At 37.8% G+C, this 27,500-nt stretch overlaps 5 protein-coding genes across 6 annotated transcripts in view; 4 read left to right on the top strand and 1 right to left on the bottom strand.

Moving 5' to 3' along the window:
* LOC137971944 (aminoacyl tRNA synthase complex-interacting multifunctional protein 2-like) overlaps positions 1–2,959 on the top strand; it is a 5,884-nt gene extending 2,925 nt beyond the window's left edge. Inside the window, exons 3-4 of the mRNA XM_068818689.1 lie at positions 454–694; positions 1,255–2,959. Coding sequence (XP_068674790.1) covers positions 454–694; positions 1,255–1,616 — 603 coding nt within the window. The 3' untranslated portion in view covers positions 1,617–2,959. The remainder of the gene's footprint in view (positions 1–453; positions 695–1,254) is intronic.
* Positions 2,960–9,994: 7,035 nt separating this feature from the next.
* LOC137970116 (phosphoribosyl pyrophosphate synthase-associated protein 2-like) lies at positions 9,995–18,620 on the bottom strand. The gene is made up of 11 exons (XM_068816595.1): positions 18,409–18,620; positions 18,233–18,285; positions 13,794–13,860; positions 13,320–13,405; positions 13,109–13,204; positions 12,863–12,978; positions 12,412–12,467; positions 11,570–11,736; positions 10,945–11,015; positions 10,667–10,813; positions 9,995–10,393 (listed from the first exon to the last, which is right to left on the bottom strand). Exons 1-11 carry the CDS (start codon positions 18,480–18,482, stop codon positions 10,235–10,237), a joined length of 1,092 nt encoding a protein of 363 aa, XP_068672696.1. The 5' UTR covers positions 18,483–18,620; the 3' UTR covers positions 9,995–10,234.
* A 17-nt stretch (positions 18,621–18,637) lies between these two features.
* On the top strand, positions 18,638–19,717 carry LOC137970117 (histidine protein methyltransferase 1 homolog). Its single transcript, XM_068816596.1, has one exon. The coding sequence runs from the start codon at positions 18,666–18,668 to the stop codon at positions 19,614–19,616; it is 951 nt and encodes a 316-aa protein (XP_068672697.1). The 5' UTR covers positions 18,638–18,665; the 3' UTR covers positions 19,617–19,717.
* An 804-nt stretch (positions 19,718–20,521) lies between these two features.
* On the top strand, positions 20,522–24,882 carry LOC137972136 (diacylglycerol kinase epsilon-like). Of its 2 annotated transcripts, XM_068818971.1 has the most exons (10): positions 20,522–21,300; positions 21,566–21,709; positions 21,904–22,049; positions 22,134–22,196; positions 22,450–22,507; positions 22,664–22,777; positions 22,969–23,040; positions 23,252–23,379; positions 24,146–24,257; positions 24,486–24,882. In XM_068818971.1, exons 1-10 carry the CDS (start codon positions 20,605–20,607, stop codon positions 24,621–24,623), a joined length of 1,671 nt encoding a protein of 556 aa, XP_068675072.1. In that variant the 5' UTR covers positions 20,522–20,604; the 3' UTR covers positions 24,624–24,882. The 2 variants fall into 2 exon arrangements, with proteins under 2 accessions (XP_068675072.1, XP_068675073.1); XM_068818972.1 differs by lacking the exon at positions 22,134–22,196 and having other exon boundaries at positions 20,523–21,300.
* A 1,550-nt stretch (positions 24,883–26,432) lies between these two features.
* LOC137972137 (meteorin-like protein) overlaps positions 26,433–27,500 on the top strand; it is a 6,531-nt gene continuing 5,463 nt past the window's right edge. Inside the window, exon 1 of the mRNA XM_068818973.1 lies at positions 26,433–26,591. The gene's annotated coding sequence lies outside the window, so the exon portion shown is untranslated. The remainder of the gene's footprint in view (positions 26,592–27,500) is intronic.

Genomic DNA, 27,500 nt, shown 5'->3' with positions numbered 1-27,500 from the left:
TATTGAAACCCCTGTATATAGCTATTACTAATTTATTTATTTACTTATCTATTATTATCTCCTAGTATAGTGTATACTGTTTTAGGAGTATTCCTATTAAAGCATCAAAGCATTAGATTACATTTATTTCTTAAGATCATTCTTAATCTAGTTACTAGTCTCTCTAGAAGTTTTACACATATAATTTTTAAAATTTTTTTTAGCCGTCTTTTCTTAAGATGTATGATGTGAAACGTCAATTTAAAATGCATTGTAATATGTTTATCACTGCAGTTTGTTCATAGTTTTTGATCAAGTTAAAATGGCCAAAAAACAAGAGAATTGAAATCCCTCAATAACGGTGCATGACTTCTCGAAAAGTTTTTCCCATTATTCTGCAGCCATTGGTGGCACGGAGTGTAAAATGATGATTGTGTTCTGCATTTCATGGTGTTAATAATTTGTTTTCCCTAGGCAATGCCAAGTACTCAGGACCTTGTCATATCAGCTTCTCCAACAGACCCACCTTTAATCATCTGCACATTACAACATGTCATGAAGCAGAGAGGATTGTTGCATTCTACTGCAAGTTTTACTCACTCATCACTTCAAGGACCAATTCCTGAAAATATTAGAACACGTTTCCACAACTTTTGCTGTTCAAGAAAAGAGATTAGCCGGGCAACAGTCATTTTAACTATATTGTGGAAAAAAGGTTAGTGTCTTGTTTTGTCTTGTCTTGTCTTGCTGTTTCATACTGTAACCAGTGTTTATAAAAAAGTAAATCCTCTCATGGAAACTTGCACGTTTGCATACAATTTACTGCAAATTATTATTTGGAAGATTTTGAAAACAAAGCCCTGTGCATTATCCCCTGTTAACTGGATAATTTTTTGGATGGAAATTGATCTCGCAAAAACCAAATACCTCTTTATGAAGGGAAAAATGGATGATTTCTGTACCCCATTATCAGGGAAGAAAAATTCTGTGGCAAGAGAAGCATGTCTCCTGACAAGACTATTGCAAAGTACATTGTAGGTTAAGCCTGAGGAGGAATGTTCAGTTACCTCTAAGAGTAATCAGATATTAACCCTTTGACGTCCAAACCGGCCGAAACCGGCCAGACTTAGTATTTTACTCTGTCTAAGGCCAGACGATTTTACTCATCAATGGGGAACCCCTGGGAGTCAATGGGTTAATGCATTGTCTAGGCATAAGTACACATAACTCAAAACAGCAGTGATCAGTAAATTCAATTTCTTCTTTTTTTGTCAGAACACCACTTGCCATATCTAGTAGTATCACCCTGCTCTCATACTGCACTTTGTGGTGAAATAACTATTGCTCGTTACATCTGCCGTGCTCTTCTCCCGGACTTGTACGGTAACTTGACACCAGAGGAGTCTGCTACAGTAGACAACTGGATCAACCAATCACTTTCAGGAACTAAAGAGAAGGCTGCAGCAGTTAAAAGTCTGGAGGCAAAGCTAGGAAAGCAGCAATGGATATTGGGCAGCAAGATGAGCCTCGCTGACGTTGTGCTTGCCTCATGTATTGTGAAAGAGAATGGTGGTAAATCAGTGTCAGGCAATTTGATCCAGTGGCTCAAGAGAATTCCTGGAATGCTATCATTCTAAAGCAGATTGGAAAAACTACCCGTATATTTTTTCTTGACCTGCACTTTACTTACTTACAATTTTCTACATGGTAAACTTGCTGTAGCACATTCATCCCTGAAGCGGCCCCCGTTGATGAATAAAAATTGTCTCGTGTTTGGCAGAGTAAAACCTTAAGTCTCAGTGACTCTCACGCCTGAAAGGTTTAATTATCTTAAGACATGACGTTTGTTATTTTCCTAGGAAAGTTACTGCTACTGATAATTTTTAGAAATCATCTTTCTTAGGTGATCTGCTTGTACCCAATCTATGAGCTGCTGCCATTAACATGAAGAAGAGTTGTAGAAATTAGGTCTAACTAGAGCGGTTTTCAAATGAGTGTCGTAAAACCAAAACCAAAGTAATTACTTTGGCCAATCAAAAAGGACGGAAAAATAAACCAATAAACCAATCAAAACTTGAAGTAATTACACGTAGCAGACACAAAGCATGGGAAAATGTGCACGCACGAGCCACCATTGGTTTTGGTTTCACTTCTGATTGGTTGAAAAAGTAGCACAAGAACTTTCAACCAATCCCTGAGTGAAGTAATGCAAAACCAAAGTAATTCACTAATTACTTTCGACACTCAATTGAAAACCACTCTAATTGAGCCAGTTGTCAACGAAAGCAAATCCATGTGCATGTTGTATAAGGTCTGGTTTTGTTTTCTGCTGATGGCTACATTTATGTAAAGAAACTGGTTTTGAAGGGACACTCATTGCATTTGTGAGGATTCCTTGTCAATATTCCATAAGCATCATCTACATAATTTCTTACACAACTGAAGTGAATCTGGATCAAAAGAGTAAACCAAAATACGGTAGGTTTTATAGATTTCGTTATGGTTAAAAAACACTAAAACTTGAAACGTTCAACAGATGTTTTCAAGTTTGTATGCATCTCCATTCATCCCCCAAAATTGTGTGGCTGGCACCTGCAGAGCAGTATCCATTGGATTATCAGTGTGTTAAAACAAATAGCATGTCATCGCCCCTTTGAAAACGTTTTAAACATGATTAAGTGTATACCATGACATGAGCAATTACTGAGCATTCATATGAATGGATTGCCCCAGTGAAAGTCAGTCTTGCATAGCTGATCCATGACCAGAGGTTAATTTAAATAGTTGAAAGACATTGAAATTTCACAAGTTTATTATTTTCCATCCTAAACAACTTCCCTTTTCAGATATTAATAAAATTTCAGAGGAATAATAGTTGACTTCAGGATTTTTATTCATTCATGTCAGAATTCCAGTTTGGTAATGGAATGAGCATCTTGTCACTGTAGAGTTATGCTAAAATAAAAATTATGCGACAATATGTTCATTATTGTTGGCAGTTTATACCAGTATCATCATTCAATTACTCTGAGTGTTAGGGAAGGGGAAGGAGAAAAGGAGAACATCCCTTTTCCAAAGGCCCGAAAATTTCACAAAAACCTTTCCTGCGAAAGATTTATTGAAACAAACAACATATTTGCTCCTATTCATTGCGTGCGTGAAAACAAGAAACCCAATCGTGTCAAAATTAATTACCATACGCAACAAAATAAATTTCAGGATCAAACCCTTTCCTGAAGAACCTTTTCCTTGAATAATAAAGCACAAAATGGACAACACGCTATCTTTCAAGTAATTCTTGACTGTCCCATTTCCAATTTTACCTGAAGACTGTGCAGAGCACAAACTAAATATAAATAGCCAGACAACAGTAAACACAGATGCATTCAAGATGTCCGATTCTTTCTCTATTAAAGTTTGTTAAACCCATATCCCAGCCAGAATACAAAAAGTTATCAGAGAATTTGCCATTTGGTTTCAGTGATGTTCATAACACGATAGTTAACAAAATATTGATATCCGACGGCGAAAGATGCAATTGTTGTGTTAGCCCATTATTCGTCGTTTTTAAGATTGCAGATCGAATTGACGTTCCATTATTGAGCTCCAAAAGGGTGTATTTTGTTTAAAGATCCAATAAAACGCCATTCGTGTAGCATCGGTTTCGTCGCTATTGTTTGTACTGTGTCCACCTGATAAAATCTACGCATTTCCACTACCCCCTGAACTACCAAAGATACTCGCAGGATACGCGGAAATACTCTCTCCTAAATGGGAACAGATTGAAGCTCACGTATTCAATTTTCCATTAGTTCACATCCAAACCAACAACTTTGCCCGTTTGCTCTCAATTCTGCGTGATGAAGGGTATCAACAAGTAGCCTCGGAATAGATCGTCCACTTAGTCAGCGTCAGCAACAGTTTGAGCTTAACATTGCCTGCACTCACTGTTAGCCGGAGCGGTTATGAACAAACTATCTTCTATTTTTGGGAGCACGTACCTACCCGATTAGTTTACTAACCATTTAGGTGTCCCAAACTCTACACCTTAATAAAATATTAGGACGCTTGTGTTCTTTCTTCTCCTATGTACTTTTTCCCTTTTATTTCATATAGGGAATGTTAATTATTCTGAATCTTTTCTATTCTACAATATGTATTAACGATGAAATTATGTATGAAATGGATCATATATGAACTGCGGATATGAAATGATCCTCACAGTTATGAACGCAACTTTTGGAATTGCGTAAAGAAGCCTGAAAATTTTCAGGACTTAATAGGGTTTGAACCCGTGACCTCGCGATACCGGTGCGACGCTGTAACCAACTGAGCTATGAAGCCACTGACGTTGGGAACTGGCCATTTGTGGGTTCTAATGTTCCCGTGATGAATGAATTAACGATGAAATTATACATGAAATGGATCTTATATGAACTGCGGATATGAAATCAAGTGAAGCTATGATCCTAGCAGTTATGAACACAATTTTTGCAATTGCGTAAAGAAGCCTTAAAAATTCAGGACTTCAACGGGGTTTGAACCCGTGACCTCGCGATACCGGTGCGACGCTATAACCAACTGAGCTATGAAGCCACTGACGTTGGGAGCTGGTCATTTGTGGGTTCTAATGTTCCCGTGATGAATGAATCAACGATGAGATTATATATGAAATGGATCATACATGAACTGCGGTATGAAATCAAAATTGCGTTCATAACTGCGAGGATCATAGCTTCACTTGATTTCATATCCGTAGTTCATATATGATCCATTTCCTATATAATCTCATCGTTAAAAATAAATTAACAAATAATAAATAATTAAGTAAAATAACTTAATCAATTAGAAAATAAATAAATAAATAAATAGGATATACACCGGCGAAAATCATATAGCTACTTCGTCGTCGGCATCCGTCCGTCTGCGAGAGACGATGGTACAGCATCACTGTCGTTGACAATTGCGCGAGTAGCTTAAGAGGCCAACCCGCGATCTGCAGTCTCTGTTGCACTTCGTGCAAACATGGAGGGATGGCTGGTTTCTCCCCGCTTTTCTCTTTTCTGGACAGCCATCGCCCTCCTGTTCTCCTCTGCGACGTTCACGCCCTGCCTCAGTTTAAAATACCAGCAAAATATCTTACTAGTCTAAAACGATAAAAGCTTAAAATTCTAAAATATAAGGTGGTACGCTGGTATCGACTAATTATGAACACTAATTATACTTAAAATCTTCCTCCCTTCTGTTTAATGTTTGAGGGGAGATGCAGTCGAAATCAAGGTGAAGCAGAGCCTTTGACCGTCTTGTCATGATCGCGTATTTCTTATCATTGTCTATATCGTCATTAAGTTGAGGAACTAACGTGTTCCTCAAGTAGTTGGTGTTAGAACGAGGGACATCAATTTCAGTTTTTTCCTGTTATCATTGTTCTTAATGATAGCATCTTAATAAGCATCTGACTGGACGAACGGGAAATGTTTGGCGTTTAAACAACATCAAACATTGTTTGGAGACCAAATATGGTGAAACATGCTGATTTTTAAGTGAGTGGCCAAACGGTTAAAACATGTTTTATCAAACTCCACAAGCAAAGAACAATGCGTTACAAATACGTAAAATACACGTGGATACAAGCGGCTGAGCAAGCGTGGTACGCATGTACGCGCCAAAAAACCTGTTTGATACGGCTGGCCAAACGAACAAAACTTCGCCCTAATCAAAAACATAAAACAGCGGCTACAAACACTTGAAGGGATCAGTCAAACTTCCGCGATTGCAGATCGCGCAGTAAAAACAGGTCACAACATAAAATGGGATCATTGGATCATTTTCAAGGCTTAGCAAATGGCAGCTCTGAATTGCATTGTAAAATAAATGAAACTTTATCAATACGTGACTTTAAGCCAGCGGTAAACGAAAACGTTGGCAGTGAAAACCTGTGGCTTTATTAAACGGTCAGTTTTCACCCGCAATGCATTTTGTTTTTCCCACAAATTTTGCATAAACTATTGTTTTCAAATGCACTTGGGAATAATTGACAATAGTTTATGCATTGCGGGATTTACGAAAAATTTGATATCCAATATGGCATCTGCTTAATTAACGAGACCGCACTCGAAAAAAGTAACTTGCGCCTACTAAAAGACGCCTACATTGCAGGCAAAGGATATGATAACTGTGGGTGACATAAGTTCCCAGCCAAACGTGAAATGTTTGGCGTTAAAACAACATCAATCATTGTTTGGTGACCAACCATTTTACCGTTTGGCCACCATGTTTGGTGCTGTTTGATCATGTTTGGTCGTGTTTGATAAAATTTGAAGGCCATCAAACATTCGATCGAACAACTTAAAACATTTCTCTTGTTCTCGTGTTTGATGGGCGAAGGTTTATAAATATTCTTTCTCTTTGGCCATTTCAACTTAATCAAAAACATAAAACAAACAGCGGCTACAAACAATGATAAATGGCATTTTACTTTAGATCTTCAGAACGGTTGAGCAAATTCAAATACGATATATACAAAATTAAGAAAACTGGTAACTAGAGAGAATAAGATAAAAATAGTAAGATATTTGTTCTAGACGGATATTCAACGGATATTTTTAAAATATGCAAATTAACCTAGTGATGACGTCATAAACCCAACCGAATTTTGATCAAACATGATGAAAAGAGATATCTCAGCCAATTTCTCAGAAATGCTTGATTCTTTGCAGTACGATTCTAATATTTGTTCTCCACAATATGCGCACACCAGTTTTGTTAAAGTAAAAAAAAAAAGTAAAGTGGTGCATTTATATAGCGCCGCCCTTATCACTAACGTCTCAAAGGCGCTTTACAATGATCAATTTACCCCCAGCGGACTGGATGCATATCCAGGCGCAAATAGCAGCCGCTTCTAAAGCAGTCCATGCATGCTGGTACTCATTTTACCGACCTCGGAAGGATGGAAAGCTGAGTGAACTTTAGCGGGAAAGAAGGTCGCCAAATATTCCAGTCTCGGCAGAACCGGGAATGGAACCCGGGACCTTAGGGTTGGAAGGCAGAGATCTTACCACTGCGCCAACCCCCTCCGCCTTAACATGGCAACATACTGGGTTCCAGACCTCCCTGATTTTAAAGGCTTTGCTGGCCACTTTTGGGGTTTTATTTTGATATTTCCCAATGGTGCCTCATCTGCACGATCGATCAGAGGAACTGGAAAAGAGTGAGTTTCCGTGGGAACCAATTTCCTTATAGCCACAGGTGTGTTGCCTGTAGAACTATTGGCCTACCAGTTTTAGTGGTCTCTGCCGCAAATTTACCGAGATAGCTCTATTTATATACTTGATGTTATATTGGGTTGAGTGAATGACAACATCAGTCCGCTCATTTGCATATTTTACACATTTTTCGGAACCAATGCAAAATATTTCTAAACGGTAAGCGGCGTGGAATTCTATGTGATAAACCTAAAAATTTAAGGGATAAAAATTTGATCATAGTAGCACTTTAAGTTTCTAGTTAGTCCAAATATTAATTATTGCTACGACTTACTATTGCGGAGATTATTTAGGGCCGATTTACACGGTACGATTTTTGTCGCATGAGACAAGCTTACGGCAGGCCCACGACATGTACGTCAGAAAAAAATGTCATAGCATTTTAAAAATAGTTTTATAACGCTGCGACAATCATAAGTTCTGTTGTAGGCCTGTGGTAAGCTTGTAGCATGCGACAAAAATCGTACCGTGTTAATAGGCCCGAGCACATAAGCCTCGTAGAGAGGGCGTGCTGGCATAGTGGTAAATGTAAATGTAAATGTAAATGTAAATGTAAATGTACTACTCATGCTTTTTGGGAATTTTGAGTGTCATGAAATTACATCATTTGGCGTGACATATCCCCTTCAACACTAACATTTTCAAACAATATATCGCGTTAATCTAACCCCAAAACATTCAGATAGAATAAAAGTTCATATTTATTAACCATTTCTTTTGCTTTTGTGCTTGTCAGCATTGTGACTTGCGATAATTCGCGATTGGCCGCTCAACCTCATGATTGTGTAAATAGTTCACCCTGAAGTCAAAATAGATAGGTTTCTCAGAAACCCGACAGAGAAGGCTTCCTGAACCGACAGATGAAATGTAAATGTTCAGTTGAATATTACAACAAAATTAAGAAACCAAAGACGGACGTTTCTTGGCTAAAAAGTACGTTGTTTTACTCTCAAAACGACGAACGATTAACATTCCTTCCCGTAGCTCATTCAGTTGACACAAGGTGGTTGCCTAGCAAGTGATCGATTTATTCCTTTTGACAGAACATCATGACCTTCCCCTTGATTCATAGAAGTCAGAGACTGCAAAATTTTTAGTGTTTTTACGATGAAGAAAAAAATAACATGTTTGTTATATAGAACTCTGAATCGAATTCTCATCGACAGATTAATGACAATCGATAGTCATTGATCTTTCGATGAGAATTCGATTCAGAGTTATATATAAAATATATGTTATATTTGTCTTCATCTGTCTTTTGGCTTGCCTTTTACTTTTAACTCCCGCATTTTACGGTACTTTTTGGTGCTAACGTAAAGCCAAAAAAATTTTGACCCGGCATCAGATTAGACTGGAAAGAGGAATTATGAAGCGGAAACAACATCTTCAGTACTTCCTTAGTGTGCAATAAACATTTGCTTAGCGCAACTGCAAGACGACATACAGGAAAGTTCCGTCAGAGCAATTTGCAGTTAGTTTTTTTGCAGGGTATATAATGAAGAAACGAGTGAGTTTTACTCAAGAGCGTGTTTTGTTATCTTTTAACTGAATTTATTACCAAAGCTTAAGAAGCTGAAAGACCTCAAAATGGGACAGGACATTACAAAAAAATTAAGTGTGTTAACCAAAGGGCCTCTGCTGGCACGACGTCTGGGTGAACCCTCAAATGGTCTTAATACGCCCCCCCCCCCCCCCCCCAAATTGAAAAAAAAATAACTGGAATGCTTCAGTTCAATACCACCCAACTTGGTGCCTCCTGCTTGTGCAGGCAACCCAGTGTACGCTTCTGGAGAGTAGAGTTTTCCCACGAAAATTGTGGACTACGAGCGCGCTGGCGTAAATTTGCGAGGCTTGTTTAAAAAGTGTGTAATCTTGCGATTTAGAAATCGCAAAGTTGGCAATCTTGCGATTTATAAATCGCAAAGGTACTTGAATTTGTTATTTATAAATTACAACACAACTTTTGTAACATTCCAGAAATAACACCAAATATAGGGAAAAAGTACTTAAATAATACTTTTACAATTGGCCATAGGTTCGTGCGTGTAATTGAAGGGAGATTTTAAATGGTCTTGAGATGGGACAGTACAAAACGTGGCCCCCCCCCCCCCCCCAACTGGACCTCCTTGAGAGAAGAAAGAAAACAACAGATGGTTTTCACAGTGACGTCATCAAATTAGATTGAAGATGACCTAGAAATATATCTTCTTGCAAGTTTCCAGTTTCGTTTCAAAATACAGCATTTTGAATTTCTGAATTGTCACCTTGCATAACACCATAATACAAAAAAGTCTATCCCAGTGAATCTCAGCAGTTTGAGCCTTTCAGATACATCAAGAGATCCCGGGCGGGAGGGAACTCCCAAATGAAACAGACGGGGGATGCTCGTCGTCTCGCTTAGGGATGTAAATTTTGGATTTGGGTCTCGCTTAGGGTGTTCCGGGCAAAGCGCCAATATTTTAAGCCGCCAAGGTCTCGTTTAGGGTTCCGCGAAGAAACACAGAATTATGCGAAGAGAAACAGAAGTCAAATTTTGCTTTCAAAAACTACTTTTAGATAAAAGCATTCGATTATTATGTCTTAATATCATTAACACTCACTGCATGTCGTATTTGTGTGTTTTTAAGCGGTCTCTTTTAGGGGTCAAAATTTGCTTAAGCCACGCCCAGATTGGTCTCCTTTAGGGGTTAAATTCAAAATTTTCGACGAGCAAATACAAAGCATGGTCTATTAGAGAGCTACCTCGATCGTTCGCTTCAGCAAAAAGGAAAGGAACTTTATTTGTGTCTTGTCTTCTAGAGCTGGAGCACTAATTGTGTACACTGTAAACTGAAATGAACAAATTAACATAAACCAAATCTAATGTTGGTAAGGTCGTCGAGACTATTTACAACGGAAAAGCCTCCTATTGTCTCTGAACAGCTGGGACAGAAGGTCCTCTACAGGGTCCAATACAGAATACATTACTATGATCATATAGATACGGCACATTAGTCCTCTAACGGGACATTTCTAAACAGATATCCCATAGACTCTCCATTGTGAATACGTCGGATTGCTTCAGCCAGTAGGGAGCTTATATCCACTGTCCTTATTTTGCTGCATCGAGACATCTTAGTGTCATGGGAAACTGTGTTTGTGACCACAACCTAAAAAATAAACTTAACTTTGTAAGGAATGGGAGCCTAGAACGAACAAGGTAAAGCAAAATCATGAAATGAGATAGATGTAGTCCGCTACTAGTCAAGACAAATGTTTGTCCAAAACAAAACGACTACAGTCAATTAGAGTTCAACCAAAGGTTACAACCTATCACTGTAGTACAGTTTTTCATAATGTGGCAAAAACATTCAGCACGTTTAAGAGCATTTGCTTACTGTGTTGGTACTCAACAAAACTCAGCAGCAAAATTTTAATTTTACCTCATCAATTGAAGAATCCTCAATAAGTTCTGGTGCATTTGCTGACAAAAGACCATGGGTTACCATCACTAAAATCTTGTAAGCCCCACGTTCTTTTAAAAGTTTGGCAGCAGTGACAAAAGATTCTGCCTCGTCTATCATATCATCCTAAAATCATGGAAATAAGGGTAACAAGAACTTTACAATCCGAATTGGTTGAGGGTTGGTAATGAAAATACTGGGGAATTAATTTGGTGCCATCAAAAGCAACAAGCAAGCAATGAAGATTTAACACTCACAACTATAATAGCTATTTTTCCTCCCACATCACCAACAACATTGATTGGAGGTTTGGCTTTTGGAAGGAATCCTATAAACCAGCAAAGGAGGCTATCATTTAGTTGGTAGCAGTGGATTCCACAAAGAGAAAAATAATTAAGGATTATTGAACATTACTATAACTCGGCTATAACAAGTTTTGGGGCAATAAAAGAACAACAGTTCAAGGTTTAAGTCCATGTGAATCACAAACATAAAACATTCCCTCAAGTCAAACCAGTGCCTTGGTGTTAACCATACTTTTTTTATCTTAACCCATTAACTGCTAGGAGTGAGCCTTAATAGATTTTACCCTAATGCCAGACAATTTTACTCATCACTTGGGGGCAGTTCAAGAGTCAATGGGTTAAAAACCTCTCTATTCACTCAATAACTATGTCCATTTAACCCATTGAATAATAGGACTGAGACTTAATAGATTTTAGTCTGTCTTATGCCAGATGATTTTACTCATCAATGGGTTAAAATGGTAAAAATGTTAGTACGGTTATGGCTTGAGCATGTAAAGGGAATTATACCCACTGCAGCCAAAGAGTCACCTTCAAAAGGCATCAAAAGCAAAGAGACTATTGACACAAATTATACCTGGTAGATCCATTGCATGATCAGTAAAAGTATAAGCAAATTTCTGTGATTCAGCTAGTGCAGGGGGTGGGGACTGACGCCCGTCAAGACGTTCACTTTCTGGCTCCTTTTGTTCACCATGAATCACTGCCAATCCAAGCCTCAACCGTTCTGCAAAAGATGTGGCCCTGAAATTCAATATACATGCCACTTAGAAAGATACTCTTGTCAAATATAAATAAAACACTAATAGCATTGTTTTCAGAATAATAATAATAATAATAATAATAATAATAATAATAATAATAATAATAATAATAATAATAATAATAATAATTGAAAAATAATAATAATTGAAAAAACTCTCTCAACAAACTTTAGGGCTAACATCTATAAAAAAGAAACAAAATATTAAGAAGCTAAAATTATCTCTTGTATAAATTAATAATCATTGTTGAATTCCAAAAAAAGTACATTTAAAAAATTTAAATAGGCATCTATTCACAAAAGTGCGCTTGAACCTTTTGGTGGAAACTTTGGGTAGTACATAGTTATGGGTAATAACACAATCAGTGGATGTGAAGAATTCCCAGTTACATTGTCCCACATCTTTCTGTCGCATTCTTGAATGATTTCATCATTTTGTACTGCTTACTTGTGTATCCAAACTTGTACACTCAACAAAAGAAATTGTCAATTTGGCCAAGGTACTTGGTATCATATGCACATGCCCACATCTCAATAGCAAAGTAGAACACTGACATTATTAGGCTATTGAACAGTAGATGCAGATCCTCCTTAGAATATCCATAGAATTTGCAGACTCTTAATATGTAAAGTCGCCCACAAGCACAGAATTTTACCTAATAGCTGAACCTGGATTCCTTGCAACAATTACTGCATTTCTGAAGTCAGCGACCTAAAAATGAACAGAACACCTTCCGATCTGGGAAATTTAAAACTGAGGAAAAAAATCTGATTTTCATGCTGCAAATGTGTTAACTTGTAGGTCCATCGAAGAATCACCTAAGCCGTTGATGAAAGAATTTATCACAGGTTTTGACAACGAGAAAAGGCATTGTTAGTGATTCAGATTACTATGTTGGATAACCTACCAATCAACTACCAGAAATGTGTGCTGGACATTTCAACTTTGTTTCAATGACAAAAACCCATTACATCTCTATTTAAAAAAAGTGGGATTGACAATTACCATTTGCAGTCTCCCATAAGCAGAATTTTGATGAGCAAGCAGCATTACCTTTCAAATGCACTATTATCTACATTCACTGATTCAGTAACTGTTTTGAGTACCTTGTCTGTGATAAATTGTACAAGAAATGGTGAAGCTCTCAGATTATCAACTGGGGCATCATAAAATCCTTGAATTTCTTTAGAGTGAAGATCAACGGTTATGATGTTTGTAAGGCCTAGAGGAAATACATTCACCACAACTGCATTTATTGTAGAAAAAACAAGAAATTACAGAATAAAAAATGCAAACACCAAAAAAGGGGAACATTCAGTGAGAGTTTTATACTTGCATCACAGTCCACACACCTGCTTTACACATGAGAGAAGCCACTAGCTTTGAAGGGATTGATCCTCTTTTGTTCATTTTACTTTGTTTTGAGTATGGTAAATAGGGAAGAACACCTGAAAACACCAATGAATAAAGGTAACCTTATAAAAAGAGACGAATAAATCAGACATTTTCAAATCATTACCAAACAAAATAAACTAAGCTGTCTGTTACATGTTTATTGCCTACCGATAATTCTTCTTGCACAAGACGTTTTGCAAGCATAGGCTAAAATAAAGAGCTCCATCAGTGCATCGTTTACACCAAGATTCTCTCTAGAAAGGTAATGATGACAATTCTTATTAACCAATGAATGACACTTAACAGATTTTACTCTGTCTAATGCCACACAATTTTCCTTGTCAACTGGGGACATCCTGAGGCAACTGAGGAGTGATTGGGTTAAATGACATTAAAATATGTTGCTGGGTATCCTGCAATTTAGCTCATATAGATCGTTTTCATGTGACATCACAGCGGCCATGTTGGTGTACAAGAACAATAGACGTTCTCTCCTTTGGGAACCAAACTCTATTTTTATGCGTATTCCATGCATACATTTTGTATTGTTGTGTACACCAATATGGCTGCCAAGTCACGCGAGTGAAAACCATCTATAGGTACAACCACAGATCATGCAAGTGAATAACATTATGCTCTCACCCAAGCCCTGACTGTATTATGTAAACATCTCTTCCACGCACTGACACCCCTATTTTCACTTTGGTTTCTAAACAGAAAAATAATTACCACAATAATTATTATTTGGTGCCAAGTTGGAAACTTAACGGAACCTTCCATTCAGCCCAGACCTGGAAAGTCACGTGGAACTGACCAGAATATTGGGTGTGTTGAAAATGCGAACCTGGAAAACACAAACCTCAGACCTGAAAAAATCAGACTCAGGCCCTGGGTATCTCAGACAGAGAAAAACATACTTGACCATACAGTGTTACGGAAACTGACAGTCAAAATGCTTCATATTTCACAAGACTTCTTTGCTGGACATTATGAAGCATTTTGGCTTCTTTCTCCAACTCATTTTCGTCAACAACACTATCCTTGCACTTGGTCAGCTTTTTGATAACCACATTAAACTGCAGACAAGGCAATTTAAAAATCAAGCAGACATGAGTTAAGCTTACTAACTACTTTTTTGTTGTATGTCTTTCCAAACCATTTACCTGCTGTGACATAACACTATAATTTTTTTTCTAGTGTAAACATCACGCAAAGGATGACCACAATTTCACTGCAATATACAACTATAATTGGCAACAACTTTGTAAGCAAGAGATGAAACTTGTACTCATACTGTCATTGAATACTGAAGTCAGAAGATTACTGGTAGCAAGGTTTCCTATCAGCATAGATGATAATAGTACAGATTTATTTTATTGTTCACCTATCAAAATGCTTAAAAAACAAGTGGGGAAAAACAAAAGTACATGTAGGTCTAAGTTTGAGACACCTAGTGGGTGTGAGTCATCACATCACTCAAGAGATCCGTGTGTTTGAGACACCAGAAGGTTTGTGATTTTTGGACGTGACATCTGTGTTTTTTTCAGTCTGGGTTTGACACATCCAGGAATATTTGGGACCAGATTTAAAACTGGTCTGCTTTAACCTGTCTTAATTAATCTGTTCACTTTCACTTGACAAAATTTAATGTTCCATATGATTGTCTTCTACACATTTACGCAAATGCAGGGTGGTTTCCTTTGGGTTTATGTAACATTGCTCAGGGCAAAAGAAATTTCCAAAATTTCAAATTGGGATGGATGTTGCATGGAAAGCACCATTAAAGGAGGGGACTTCATATTATTAAGGTGGCTAAAATCAGCTTAAACACATTAAGAAATTGTGCAATATCTTTTAAAAGGATTGACTCTACAATGAAACACCAAACAGCTACTTTATGGTGCCATGCAAATCAACAATATTATTGTTTAACAAAATGTGCACAATATTGTGATGTACTAGGTTACTGTACATAGTAAATGGAGAGCCCCTAAAAAACACCTTACAGTTTCTCTTTAAACCAAAAAACCCAATTTTTTATTACTAAAAGATGGTTAAGAGGTTAGGATAGACTCTTAGAAGTTCTTGTGACATCTTCCATTCATCACCCTTGACCAACATGGTCTTCTGTTGGCTAAGATTATCGGTCAAGCCATTATTGTTTCAAAACTTGATTACTGTAGTTTTTTTATTATATGGTCTTCCTTCTTGTCTTATTCAAAAGCAACAGCACATTCAGAACTCAGCAGCCTGTCTCATCACCCAGTCTTCAAGATTCTGCCACATTACTCCTGTCCTCAGAGATCTTCATTGGTTACCAGTTCACCTTCGCACATAATTTAAAATTCTCTTAATCACCTACAAAGCTCTTCAAGGACAAGCTCCCACCTACATACATATATAAGAGCTGCTTAAACCATACCAGCCTGGTTGTAATCTGAGGTCCTCTTCCAAAAATCTTTTAGTTAAACCTTGTTTTAACTTGAACTCCTACGGCAAACGGGCCTTTTCAGTCTCAGCTCCTGATCTGTGGAATCCACTACCGCCGGATATTAAATCCAGTTGTACTGTAGACACTTTTAAATGCAAACTTAAAACATTCCTTTCTATTCAAGCTTTTAACTTGCAATACGTCTGTTAATTTTATTCATTTTATGTTTTATAGCAGCTGTAAGCAGTGCTTTGAATCTTGAAGAAGAGGTGCTATAATTATAAATGAATTATTATTATTATTAATTATTATTATTATTATTATTATTATTATTATTATTATTATTATTATTATTATTTGCAAAGATAAGACATGATCTAGAGTGAACTTGTAGCTACCTTCACGATTATGAAAATTTTTGTGGTTCTGTATGTGTCAGCCCAAGAGCATTTTTTAAACATTACAGTCTGACTGATTTACGACAGCCTGATGATCACTTTCCAGCTATAAAATGGGAGCTATTAAGAAGTTCTGTGAAACAGTGTCGTAGAGTCAATCTGATACGACAGTCTCTTAAAATTGTTAAAATTGTTAGCTTAATTAAGGATGGTGCCTACTACTGTTATTGCGTACACGTTCTGCGCATCTCGAGATACTCGGATTTCCTATAGGTGGTGGTTATTATACAGGGATATTTTTGCGCAGCTCAAAACTATGCCGAAAAAGCAGACCTTAGCAAGTGCTCTTGGTATCCAGAAAGAAAATTGGGGGTAACCATGCATTTTTCACACATAATTAACCTTCAATTTGGAAAAGAATGCCATACATTGCTTTGTATTTTAAAGCTTTTTACAAATATTGTTGATTATTTTCGAAAAATGCGTGGTTACCCTCAGTTTTCTTTTTGGATTTCAATAACACTTGTTAAGATCTGCTTTTCCCGCATATTCAGTAAGCCGCGTAAAAATACCTTTGAATCAGTAGGCACCATCCTTAATAACAAGCTTAAAGTGGTACTACGACCAAAAAAAATTTTTGTTTTTCCTTTGGATTTCAAAACTATTTTAACTAAACACTAACTCACCCAAGTTTTAAGTTCTGATTTTAAAAAGACACTTGTTTATTTTAGCTGGAATTTTCTCATTTATTGGTCCGCCATTACTAACTTTAAAATCTTGAGAGAGCTGGGTTGAGGAGAAAATGACGTCAAGCACTCACTAGTTTAAGAATTTCTATGGTGATGCTTACTAATACAGGGATATTTTTGCGTGTTTCAAAACTATCCGGAGAAAGTACATCTTAGTAAGTGCTCTTGGTATCCAAAAAGAAAATAGGGGGTAACCATGCATTTTTGAGAGATAATTAAGCTTCAATTTGAGAAAGAACGCCATACATTGCTTTGTATTTTAAAGCTTTTTACAAATATTATTCATCAATTATCTTTGAAAAATGCGTGATTACCCCCAATTTTCCTTTTGGATTTCAATAACACTTGTTAAGATCTACATTTCCTGCATAATCACACACCGGGAAAAAAATATCTTTAATTAGTAGGCACCGTCCTTAATTGCTCTTCACAGAATTCATGCATGGGATTGAGCTGAATGGGACATACAACGGCTAGTACTTAAACACGGAATGCCGGAATGATGGAATGCCGGAACGGCGGAACGCCGGAATTCTGAAACATGGAATGCCGGAATACTTAAATATGGAACGCCGGAATACTTAAACACGGAACGCCAGAATGAGAAATAACAGTATAGTTTACCACGTGAAATGAATGGCTTGATGTCAAGTACACCACTGCAGTTAGGAGGGAGCTTAAGCACGCGCGTTTGTGAGACGCGGACGGCAACTGGAAGAGGACATTTCTCGTACCCGGACGTTTATTTCCCTTTCGTAAACGGTCATTGCCATTTGAAACAGTCGTTGCCATTTCTCAGAACGGTCGTTGCCATTTGAAACGGTCGATGACATTTCTTAGCTCTGAATTACACTCATTAGGTCTAAGAACTCAAAAGGTTGCGGTTACTGGGAGTTGTGTCTCGCTGGTCATATGAGGTAGGGTTCGGGTTAGGGTTCTGTTTAGGGTGAGGGCTAAGAACCCGAGTTCAAGTCTTGAAATTTTCCGACTCTTTTTTTCCTCCAGTTTTTCTTTTATAAATGTTTTTTTTCCTTTTTTGTCTTAATTTTTGTCAATATTTTTTCTTAGTTTGTTTCTTTTAATTTTCTTTGAAGTGAAGTGTGTAGTCGACCGTTATAAATGGCATCGACCGTTTCAAATGGCAATGACCGTTCTGAGAAATGGCAACGACCGTAAGGACCGTTTACGAAAGGGAAACAAGCGTCCTGGTACGAGAAATGTCCTCTTCTGGTTGCCGTCCGCGTCTCAAAAACGCGCGTGCTTAAGCTCCCTCCTAACTGCAGTGCTGTACTTGACATCAAGCCATTCATTTCACGTGGTAAACTATACTGTTATTTCTCATTCAGGCGTTCCGTATTTAAGTATTCCGGCGTTCCGTGTTTAAGTATTCCGGCGTTCCAGGTTTAAGTATTCCGGCGTTCCATGTTTAAGTATTCCGGCGTTCCACCGTTCCGGCATTCCATCATTCCGGCACTCCATGTTTAAGTACTAGCCACATACAACCTTGGTTCTGAAATTTTCCCACATCACACGAGGCAAGCTCTATTCCCAGCTTTCTGCAAATAAAAGATAAACTAACTTAACTGAAGAACAAATTAAGATATCACAACTTATACCAAACTCTCAATAATTATTAATTTGAAACTCTCGTGATCAGATGGAAATTGGGGAAACTCTACCTTGCAATTTTCTCAGACAATTCTCTGTTTGAATTTAGGGAAAAAACAATGAAGCCACTTTGACCAGGGTTCATCCTGAGATTTCAGAGCAAGAAGGCCAAATCAAGCACTGTCTTTAGCCTTCTTTGCCGTTTTTATGCGAAGGAAACATAACCAACGGCTAATGCAAAGTAAAAGCTGCTGCTACTGGCTGCTAGGGAAGCACGACTGCGCTAACCTTGGGAACCAAGCCTGCTTCACATGGACTGCAAAACAAGATGGCTGATTTCAAGTTTAATTTCCAGTCAGAAGATAATCCAGATGAAACAGTCACTTTTCCTGATGAACCTGACACTAAAGTATCACCTCAAGTAAAAAGCATTCGGCAAGCAAAAGAGATAGCTATCATTTCTGACTTCTCAACATATCTTTCAGTTTCTTCAAGGGTGGAAGAAATGATTCTCGATGATGGAAATATAGTTATCAAATACGTTAGTGAATCGAATGTGGAAGATGAACTGAGGGACAAAGGAGACTGTCACAGTCACTCAATTGCAGCAGCTGCTGAAAACAGGACTGATTTGATCCCTTCGATATATGAAGGTGGCTTAAAGATATGGGAATGTAGCCTTGATTTGGTGGGATATTTGACTGAAAGTGCAATAGATTTTGAAGGAAAACGCGTTTTAGAAATTGGCTGCGGTGCAGGCTTGCCTGGAATTTTTGCAGTTTTGAAAGGTGCTAAAGTTGATTTTCAAGACTACAATGAGGATGTGATTAGGTGTGTCACAATACCCAATGTGTTATTGAACTTGCAGCAGTTGAGAGGGATCCAGGAATGCGAATCAAATTCCAAACCGGCAATGTATCATCTACTGCAAAAGGCTCGGCAGAATTGCCGCTTCTTCTGTGGGGACTGGGGAAGCGTTGCAGATTTTATTAACCCAGCCCTGAGCAAAGAAATGATGTATGACTATATTTTAACTTCAGAAACCATCTATTCTGTTAGCTCTTATTGTAAACTGTATAATTTCATCAAAAAGCATTTGAAGAAGCCAGAAGGTGTTGTGTATGTGGCTGCTAAAACATATTATTTTGGTGTTGGTGGGGGAACTAGGAGTTTTGAAAAGATGTTTATGAATGATGGACACTTTGATGTTTCAGCATGCAAGGTGTATAGTGATGGTGTACAAAGGGAGATTTTGTGTTTGAAGTACAGCAAAGGATAGAAAGAAATCACAAAAGAATCACATGTAATTTGCTTAAGAAAGAACAGGGGTAAAAAGAAAAAATGGACTTGAAATAAAATACTTAACAGTTATTTTCTTGGTTCCTTTTTAATTCTTGGACTCAATGAAGGACGTTGCCCACTAATTCGAGGGTATTTTTGTGCAGTTTACTGAATATGCGGGAAAATCCGATCTTAACAAGTGTTATTGAAATCCAAAAAGAAAACTGAGGGTAACCACGCATTTTTCAAAGATGATTAATCGACAGTATTTGAAAAAGGCATAAAATACAAAGCAATGTATGGTTTTCTATTCCAAATTGAAGCTTAATTATCTCTGAAAAATGCATGGTTACCCCCAATTTTCTTTTTGGATGCTGAGAGCACTTGATAAGTTCTGCTTTGTCCGCATAGTTTTGAACCACGCAAAAATATCCCTGTATTAATAAGCACTGCCAATAGGAAATCAGAGTATCTCGAGATGCGCAGAAGGTATGCGCTATAACAATAGTAGGCACCGTCCTTAAACCATTCTTTTTTCGTTGGGAAATGAACTATAATTTTTAAGACTCTTAGAAGTTGTCTTACATTTATCAATGTTTATATATTAACTTGGATTGAATTTGGAATAGTTCACCTCCCTGTCTCTTGCACATTTAACCACTATCCAATATACATATGATTTTTTCTTATTGTGCTCTCTTAGGACTTCTGAATCAAAGCAGCTCTTGCCTGTCATTTTATGCTACATCAATTTGAAATTGTTGTGGGACAAGCCAATAAATAGAAATCACATTTACATAAGAATGCCTGAAACTCTTTAAGTTGTCATCATGACAGTTTTAATACAAACAATACAGCGTTACTCGAACAATGCGTGACATATGCATAAATGAGGCCAAGCGGGGTTGTGGGTAACTTTCAATATGGCGGATGCATGTTTTGTGAGGATGCTCTTTGATAAGTCACTTTAGATATGTTCAAAACAAATGGGAAGAATCTTAGAATGGCGAGGTGATATATATCAAATTTTATTATGCTGTGGAATATTTATTATTCTCTCGTGGCTTCTAACAAAAATTCTTGGTTTAACATGGAAGCAAGGTTTTCGTGTGGGCGACCCTCACAAGGGACATCGGTGGTTTATGGCCGATATTCTCGATAAACCAACTTACTGCAATTCCTGCGAACGTCCTTTAGTCAGAGGAGGTTACTGTGAAAACTGTGCAATTGCCGTTCATGAAGAATGTATTGAAGATGCTTCGAATAGATTTGCTTGCAAAGTGCTTGTCCTTTCAAAGAGGAGTTACATGAACCATCAATGGGTCAGAGGTAATTTACCGTTGTGTAGCACTTGTAGTGTCTGCGGTTTTCACTGTGGTACGGAACCTAGATTGTGCGGTCTTAGATGCTTGTGGTGTCAGGATAAAACACACGATCATTGTCTTCGCAGTAAATCAAGTGTGTGTGATTTTGGAAAGTACCGAACGGTCATTTTGCCCCCACACTGCATTAGTTTGACGGTTGAAAGTTGGAGAAGTAAAAAGAGATTCGTTGTTCGTGAAGTTACTCCACCCCCGATCAAAAACTGGAGTCCACTGCTGGTGTTTGCAAACTGCAAAAGTGGAGAAAATGAAGGAGAGAGGTTGTTAATTGCATTCAAAACCTTACTTAATCCAGTGCAGGTACATGTACAAGTAATTTAATGATATTGAATTGTCTCAAGCGACTCTTTCATAAGGAAGCAGCTGTAAAGAAATTTTACTTTTAATGTAACTGTGGAAAAAATCTAGGATTTAACCATACTAGATTCAGAGAGTGGGCAACTGACCCTTTTAGGAGTGTTGAGGGACATTGAAATTTAGGTTCTTGTAAACATGATTTCCAATGGTTGATTGTACCTTGTTTTATATCAGTAGTTTCTTTGTACTGTCTTTTCCTTGAACCCAGGTAGTAGATCTCCATGAGGTCCCTCCTGAATGTGCGCTGGAGTTTTGTAAATTGCTGCCTAATCACAGGACTCGTGTTCTCATCTGTGGTGGTGACGGCAGTGTTGGATGGGTTCTTGGTGCCTTGGATAAAGTCAAGATTAAGGTTTTTAAATTTCAATAATAATTATATCAATATTATGTTTGTTGTAAAGACTTATCACTATCTGACCAAAGAGCTAGAATTTTCCTCTTTTTGAAAAAGGCTTCCCATTATCAAATCCAGAGTTTTGTTTCTGTTTGAATATGAGATTGCTTGAATTGTTATAAATGTTGCAGTTCTCTTTGTTGTTGTTGTAGCTGGCCCCATATATAGCCATCCTACCATTGGGCACTGGTAATGACCTGGCTCGTGTTTTGGGATGGGGCAGTGGTTATACAGGAGAGGAAGATGTCAATGAAATATTGACATCGGTTATGACTGCTCAAGTGACCCGATTAGATAGGTGAGAAGGTCAAATAACTCATGATTTATAGGATCAGGGTTGGTGTAGTAGTATAAACACTGGCCTTCTACCAATGTGTCCTAGGTTTGATCCCTACAGTCAGAAATACATGTATGTGGAGTTTGTTGGTTCTCAAGAGTATCTCTGGTTAGTCCATTCTTTCTCTCTCACAGAAAACCAGTATTTGAATTGTGAGGACCTTAAAACCAACTTTTCACATTGTTAGTACTACACTTGTGCTATGCTTGACATAATTTAAAAACTTGAGTGAGTGTGACACTTTCACATGAAGTCTTCTCATTATAAATATTATTACATGCATCAATCTGTTCTGTTGACGAATTAGTTACATTGTAATCATTATGGAGTAAAGAAAATTGTTTAATCTGTCTCCTCATAGGTGGAAAATAACGGTAGAGGCTAACAGGGGATACTTTGATGTGAGACGGAGGAAGAAGGTAGTTTGAGTTTTTAGTGTGCTTTCAACAGTCCTATTACTAAAGGCCTCAAAGTTGCCAGCCTATTATTCTATCTTCCTTTGCCTTCAAATATATGTCATGCAAAGATATGAGTGGCAAGGATCAAGCTTTGTCATGTTCTATCTTTGGTTGTAGGTGTTTTGGATGAATAATTACTTTTCAGTTGGCTGTGATGCAAAGGTTGTTTTGAACTTTCATCTTCATCGGGAAAGCCAACCATCTCTGTTTACAAGCCGAATCATCAATAAGGTAAATTTTTTAGTGCTATTCTTGCAGGCTAAAATTTTGAAGGAAGTCCCAGTATGGTGGCAGACACTTTTTACTGTTATGTAAAAATTCTATTAATTGAAAGATAATAATATTGGGATTGTACCACTAAGATAATTGTTTGCATAACAATTTTCCAATAATTTTCTTTTGTTTTGCATCATGGTTTCTAGGCAGTGTATGGGTTGTATGGAGCTAGAGATGTGCTGGAGCAAAATTGTAAGGATCTTCATGAGATTGTTGAGGTAAAACTTACAACCAAATAGATATCACTTTGTGATATTAGGAGGAGTGAGAATGTTGCTGTGGTTGGGGAAGCATTTTAGAAGAGGTGGTGTTCCCTTCCTCATATATTTGTTAAGTTACAATTTCTAACCAACTAAATGAACATCAGGAAGAAAAAAACAAGGAAGGAATGCAACAGTCACTGGTTGTAACCTTTGTTTTCTTTTTTAGCTTGAAATGGATGGAAGAAAAGTTGAATTGCCTGAGCTGGAAGGGATCGTTATTTTGAATATAAATAGTTGGTGTGGGGGCTGTCAACTTTGGTTCAGTGGTGATGATGACCAATTTGCTGCACCCAGGTAGGTGTTTGCTCTTTACACAGAGGTACTGCCAACAGTAGTTAAAGCACATTCGTTTCGGAAAACCTTGTTTTTTAAGTCTATAGTACCCAAAAGCAAAAAAGGTTCATTATTCCAAAGGAGCTAAAATCTTGTCAACTCTTATTTGGCATTTGTAATAAAGCTGATTGTTTCCATTTTTTGCTGGAGGGCGATGTGGAATTTTTTGCAACTTGTTCTTTCAAGCGGTCTGACAGTCATTCCCGTACGTACAACAAGTCTTTGTAAAATTATAACTTATGAGATTGCAAAATGTACCCCAGCCTTTGCAATTTCTTCAACTATCCATGTACGGTGCTTGGGATCAAGAAATATAAGTAAAGGTAAAGTCACTGCTTACAAGCCAGAAGGCCCATCAGGCCGGCGCTTATCTCCGGTTCCATAGCATGAAGCGACTAGGAGTATTTATACTCCCCCCTGGATGGCATGCTAGTCCATCGCAGGGTTACCCCCAGCATTACGCCGGTACCCATTTATACACTTTGGTGGAGAGAGGTACCGTGAGAGTAAAGTGTCTTGCCCAAGAACACAACGCAATGTCCCTGGCCAGGCCCCAAACCCGACCACTCGATCTGGAGTCGAGCGCACTAACCATGAGGCCACCGCGCCTCCCACAAGAAATCTTTATCGCAGTCCTTTGAAATTTTTTGGCATTTAATATTGCATTTGAGATTTCTGTACTGATGATTTCATTTCTCTTTAACAACTTTTTATTTTTTCATCTTAGTATTCATGATGGTCTATTGGAAGTAGCTGGCTTGTACTCTGCGCTTCACATTGCTAGACTGCAGGTCAATATGGCGGATCCTCTTCGTCTTGGCCAGGCAAGATCTATAAAGGTAGGTTCCAAACTAAGATTTTGTCCCAGAGTTTTATCCTGAGAGCCTAAGAGTTAGAGTGATTGTATTTTGTTTCGTTTTTATGTAAGGATTATAACGTACAAACCTCCATTAGAAGAAGAGCAATTTTTGTCTAGAAAGATTTGTCATTACCGGCACCTTCTTCTACTCTTCTTGTGAACGTTACCATCGCTTTGATGACTTGCAAACCCTGTTTTCTTTTAACAGCTCACCCTAAAAGACACCAGGTCCCTTCCGGTTCAAGTTGATGGAGAGCCCTGGGAAGAAGGCCCTTGTGTGATCACCATAACGCACCATAATCAAGCTCTAATGTTAGGCCGGCAGGAAAGGGAGCTAATTACTTGAACTGAAAATGATACCTACAGATAAATTATTCTAAAAGAACGAAAGATTGCTGTAAAAACAGTTTTCAGCATGTACCATATTATAGGAAATTAACGCTCCATGAAATTAACGCGAATTGTTAAACTTCGCGTTAATTTAAGTCGCGCTAATTATGTTGAGCGTTAATTTCCGCGTTCTTAATTTCCATTATTTTATTCGTAATTTTGAAATCTTTCTAGACATTCACGACACCTACAAAACAATAAAATTGAGTACAACCTTTCTTTCTTTCCGTTAGCCTCTTCATCAGCCTCTTCATCAGTTTTGTTCAGTGATTTTTTTTTTGCATCCAGTGTTGAATAAATTTGTTCCAGTGGGCACCACCAACTGTGTCTTAATCGTGTTAATTTCCTTTATTGTGAAATTATACGTACCCCTTCGCGTAAATTTTCTCTATTCGAAAGTAGTTTTGCATTAAATTCGCGTTAATTTTAGTCGCGTTAATTTCCAATATCTTAATTTCATGGAGCGTTATTTTCCTAATAAGTTATCTAAAAGGACGAAATTTTTATGAGATCAAGAGTCTGCTTAGGATGAAACAAAAAGTACGCTTAGGTAGAGTCAGCCCCGGAGATGGGCAGCTGTACACAAGCTGTACTCCCGAATGTTACACAAGCTATGTTAATGCCTTCAAAGGCCTTCCCTAACTGAGATACCATAATACGAATATGAATCTTTATCTTTTTCAGTGGCTCAAGGGCTTAATTGAAATTTGCGGGATACAAGTCGCCAGTGAACCCTTGAGACCGGTCATTTAAGGGGAGGGGGAAGTTGAGCATGTACCCGAAATTTCATGTCAGGCCTTCCTAGTTTTCCTAATAATCGTTCGGTGCTATTAAAAGAGTTGCTTCAGATACATTAATGATGGCAAGGTGTGGCTTCAGTTTACCAAACTTTCCACGTCTTTCCATGTCGAAAATCAGCACTACGTACATTTAATAAACATCTGCATCACGGAGGGATATTAAACGTCGACTCCTGCCAACATGGCAACCCAATTTACAATCTCATAACTTGTCTGTGGAAGATGAATGAGAGACAGGCGTAGCTCAGTTGGTTAGTGCGCAGCTTTCCGAGCGAGAGGTCCCCGGTTCGGTCTTCGGTGATTTCAACGTCTGTTGACAGAGGGAGGGGGGTAAAAGGTGCTCCGTCGGCTTCCATTGATACCAGTTTCGTAACTGAAGGAACTACCGACGTTAAATAAAGTAACTTTACCTTATAAAGAAAAGAGAAGGAAAAAAAAAAGGAAGAAAATCTACAGCTTTAACCTGGAACCAAAATTACATGGGAATAGAATAACTAAAAATTTAAACTGATTATTTTCAGCTATTTGGGCTCTTGGAACCAGTGAAATCTCAATCTCGTCTCCAGAGTCGCAATCTGGGGACGAAATTGGTGAAAGATTTGCCCGTATTCTCGCTACATGACATGTGCATTATGTAACAGAAATCGTAAATAATGATCTCAACATGGGAACGTTAAGTTATATGTGCATGTTACAAGTTGGTATGTTTGTTACATTTCCATAAATTTCGAATTTTTGCTGGTTTACTGTCACGTTCAAATCTAACCTCAAGAAACATAATTCATTTTTGAGATCAAGAATGCCCAAAATGGAGAGCTTGGTACTTTGGAGTTTCGAAATGTGTCATGTCATCGGAAGAGCCAATGATATTGGCTCCATGAATACAATTCTATATCAAAGAGTTGACGGAAACACGTGTTTATGCGCATTGTTCACCCAGCGTGTTTCCTGAAGGTGACAGATGTCTAACACGTGTTAAATTTGGATATAGTACAGCAAGCGTGTATAAAAGCATTGCAGCCGTTGCCATCCCTTTAACTAGAGGACCTAACCTCATCAACACTGCTTTTTACTTGCACTAAAACGATCTGAGTAACATTTTCGTTAAAGGAATTTATCGCAAGGTGAGCGTGTAGAGTCGTAATTTTAAATTAGGTAGAGGGATTTCCTCCTGGTTTTGTTTTGTTTTGTTTTGTTTTCTCAATTTACCCGGAGAAAGCAATTTTGGCAACATCTATTTTTGCATGTATCTTTAAACATGACTGTAAATGTTCGAGAACAATGGAGCAAACGACCTTCATTGCCGAATTTCCAAAATCGCCTCAGCGCTAGCGTAACACGGTGGCTGCTTTTGTGGAATTTTATGCTGTTGACAGATACCTGTATCCCCTATCAGTCCTTTTGAAATTGAACGAAAACGTTTTGAAAGGTTAAGTTTATTGCCGCGTATTTAAATTACACTGTTTGCATTGGAGGGCCATACCTTTCAACTGGCCTGATTTAAATTTGTTTCCAATCAGATCTTAGAAAGCCCCAGAGAAACATTCCAAGTTGGCAGTGATTAATGGGCTCAGGAGTTTTGTAGATGAAATGATATAAAGAAACAAAACATGACCAAAACTTTGAGCTTTAGTATTCCCGCACAAAAGCAATAACTGGTGTAGAATCAAATTTTGGTTAACACAAAACTATGTTACCACTGAGGATGTCATCCCTTGAAGTTATTTTCCGTTTGAAGCTGTGTAATCGGCACAGTTTGATTGATTGTTTTTGACCATGTTATTTTTTGACAAGGACGAGAATCAGTTGTTTGTCAAATAGAAAACAAAGAAAACTAAAGAAGTTTTCGCCTCCTACAGAAAAGTTCTTACCACGTGTTTCATATGGGCATCCATACCTTTCTGTTTTGTTTTCTCGCTGCCAGTTTTTTCAGGGAGAATTGAGCAGGTGGACTGTGACTGTAATAAATATTAATCAAGATTTATTTTTAATAAAGGAGTGATTGCTTTCTAAAACAAACATTCAGTCTGCAG

Source organism: Montipora foliosa, chromosome 9 (assembly GCF_036669935.1).
Source record: "Montipora foliosa isolate CH-2021 chromosome 9, ASM3666993v2, whole genome shotgun sequence".
NCBI classification, from domain to species: domain Eukaryota; kingdom Metazoa; phylum Cnidaria; class Anthozoa; order Scleractinia; family Acroporidae; genus Montipora; species Montipora foliosa.
Note: the sequence above shows the minus strand (reverse complement) of the source record. Positions and strands in the feature narration are given on the sequence as shown.

Bases quoted from the DNA above. Each gene is read 5' to 3' on its own strand.
- LOC137972136 (XM_068818971.1), top strand. From the start codon at position 20,605: ATGGGAAGAATCTTAGAATGGCGAGGTGATATATATCAAATTTTATTA. The intron at 22,197-22,449 runs GTTAGTCCATTC...GTCTCCTCATAG, and splicing joins GGTTCTCAAGAGTATCTCTG to GTGGAAAATAACGGTAGAGG. The intron at 24,258-24,485 runs GTAGGTTCCAAA...TTCTTTTAACAG, and splicing joins GCCAGGCAAGATCTATAAAG to CTCACCCTAAAAGACACCAG.
- LOC137970117 (XM_068816596.1), top strand. From the start codon at position 18,666: ATGGCTGATTTCAAGTTTAATTTCCAGTCAGAAGATAATCCAGATGAA.
- LOC137970116 (XM_068816595.1), bottom strand. From the start codon at position 18,482: ATGAACCCTGGTCAAAGTGGCTTCATTGTTTTTTCCCTAAATTCAAAC. The intron at 11,737-12,411 runs GTAAAATTCTGT...ATTGAATTTCAG, and splicing joins AATCCAGGTTCAGCTATTAG to GGCCACATCTTTTGCAGAAC. The intron at 10,394-10,666 runs GTAAAATTAAAA...TTTATTTTTTAG, and splicing joins AGGATTCTTCAATTGATGAG to GTTGTGGTCACAAACACAGT.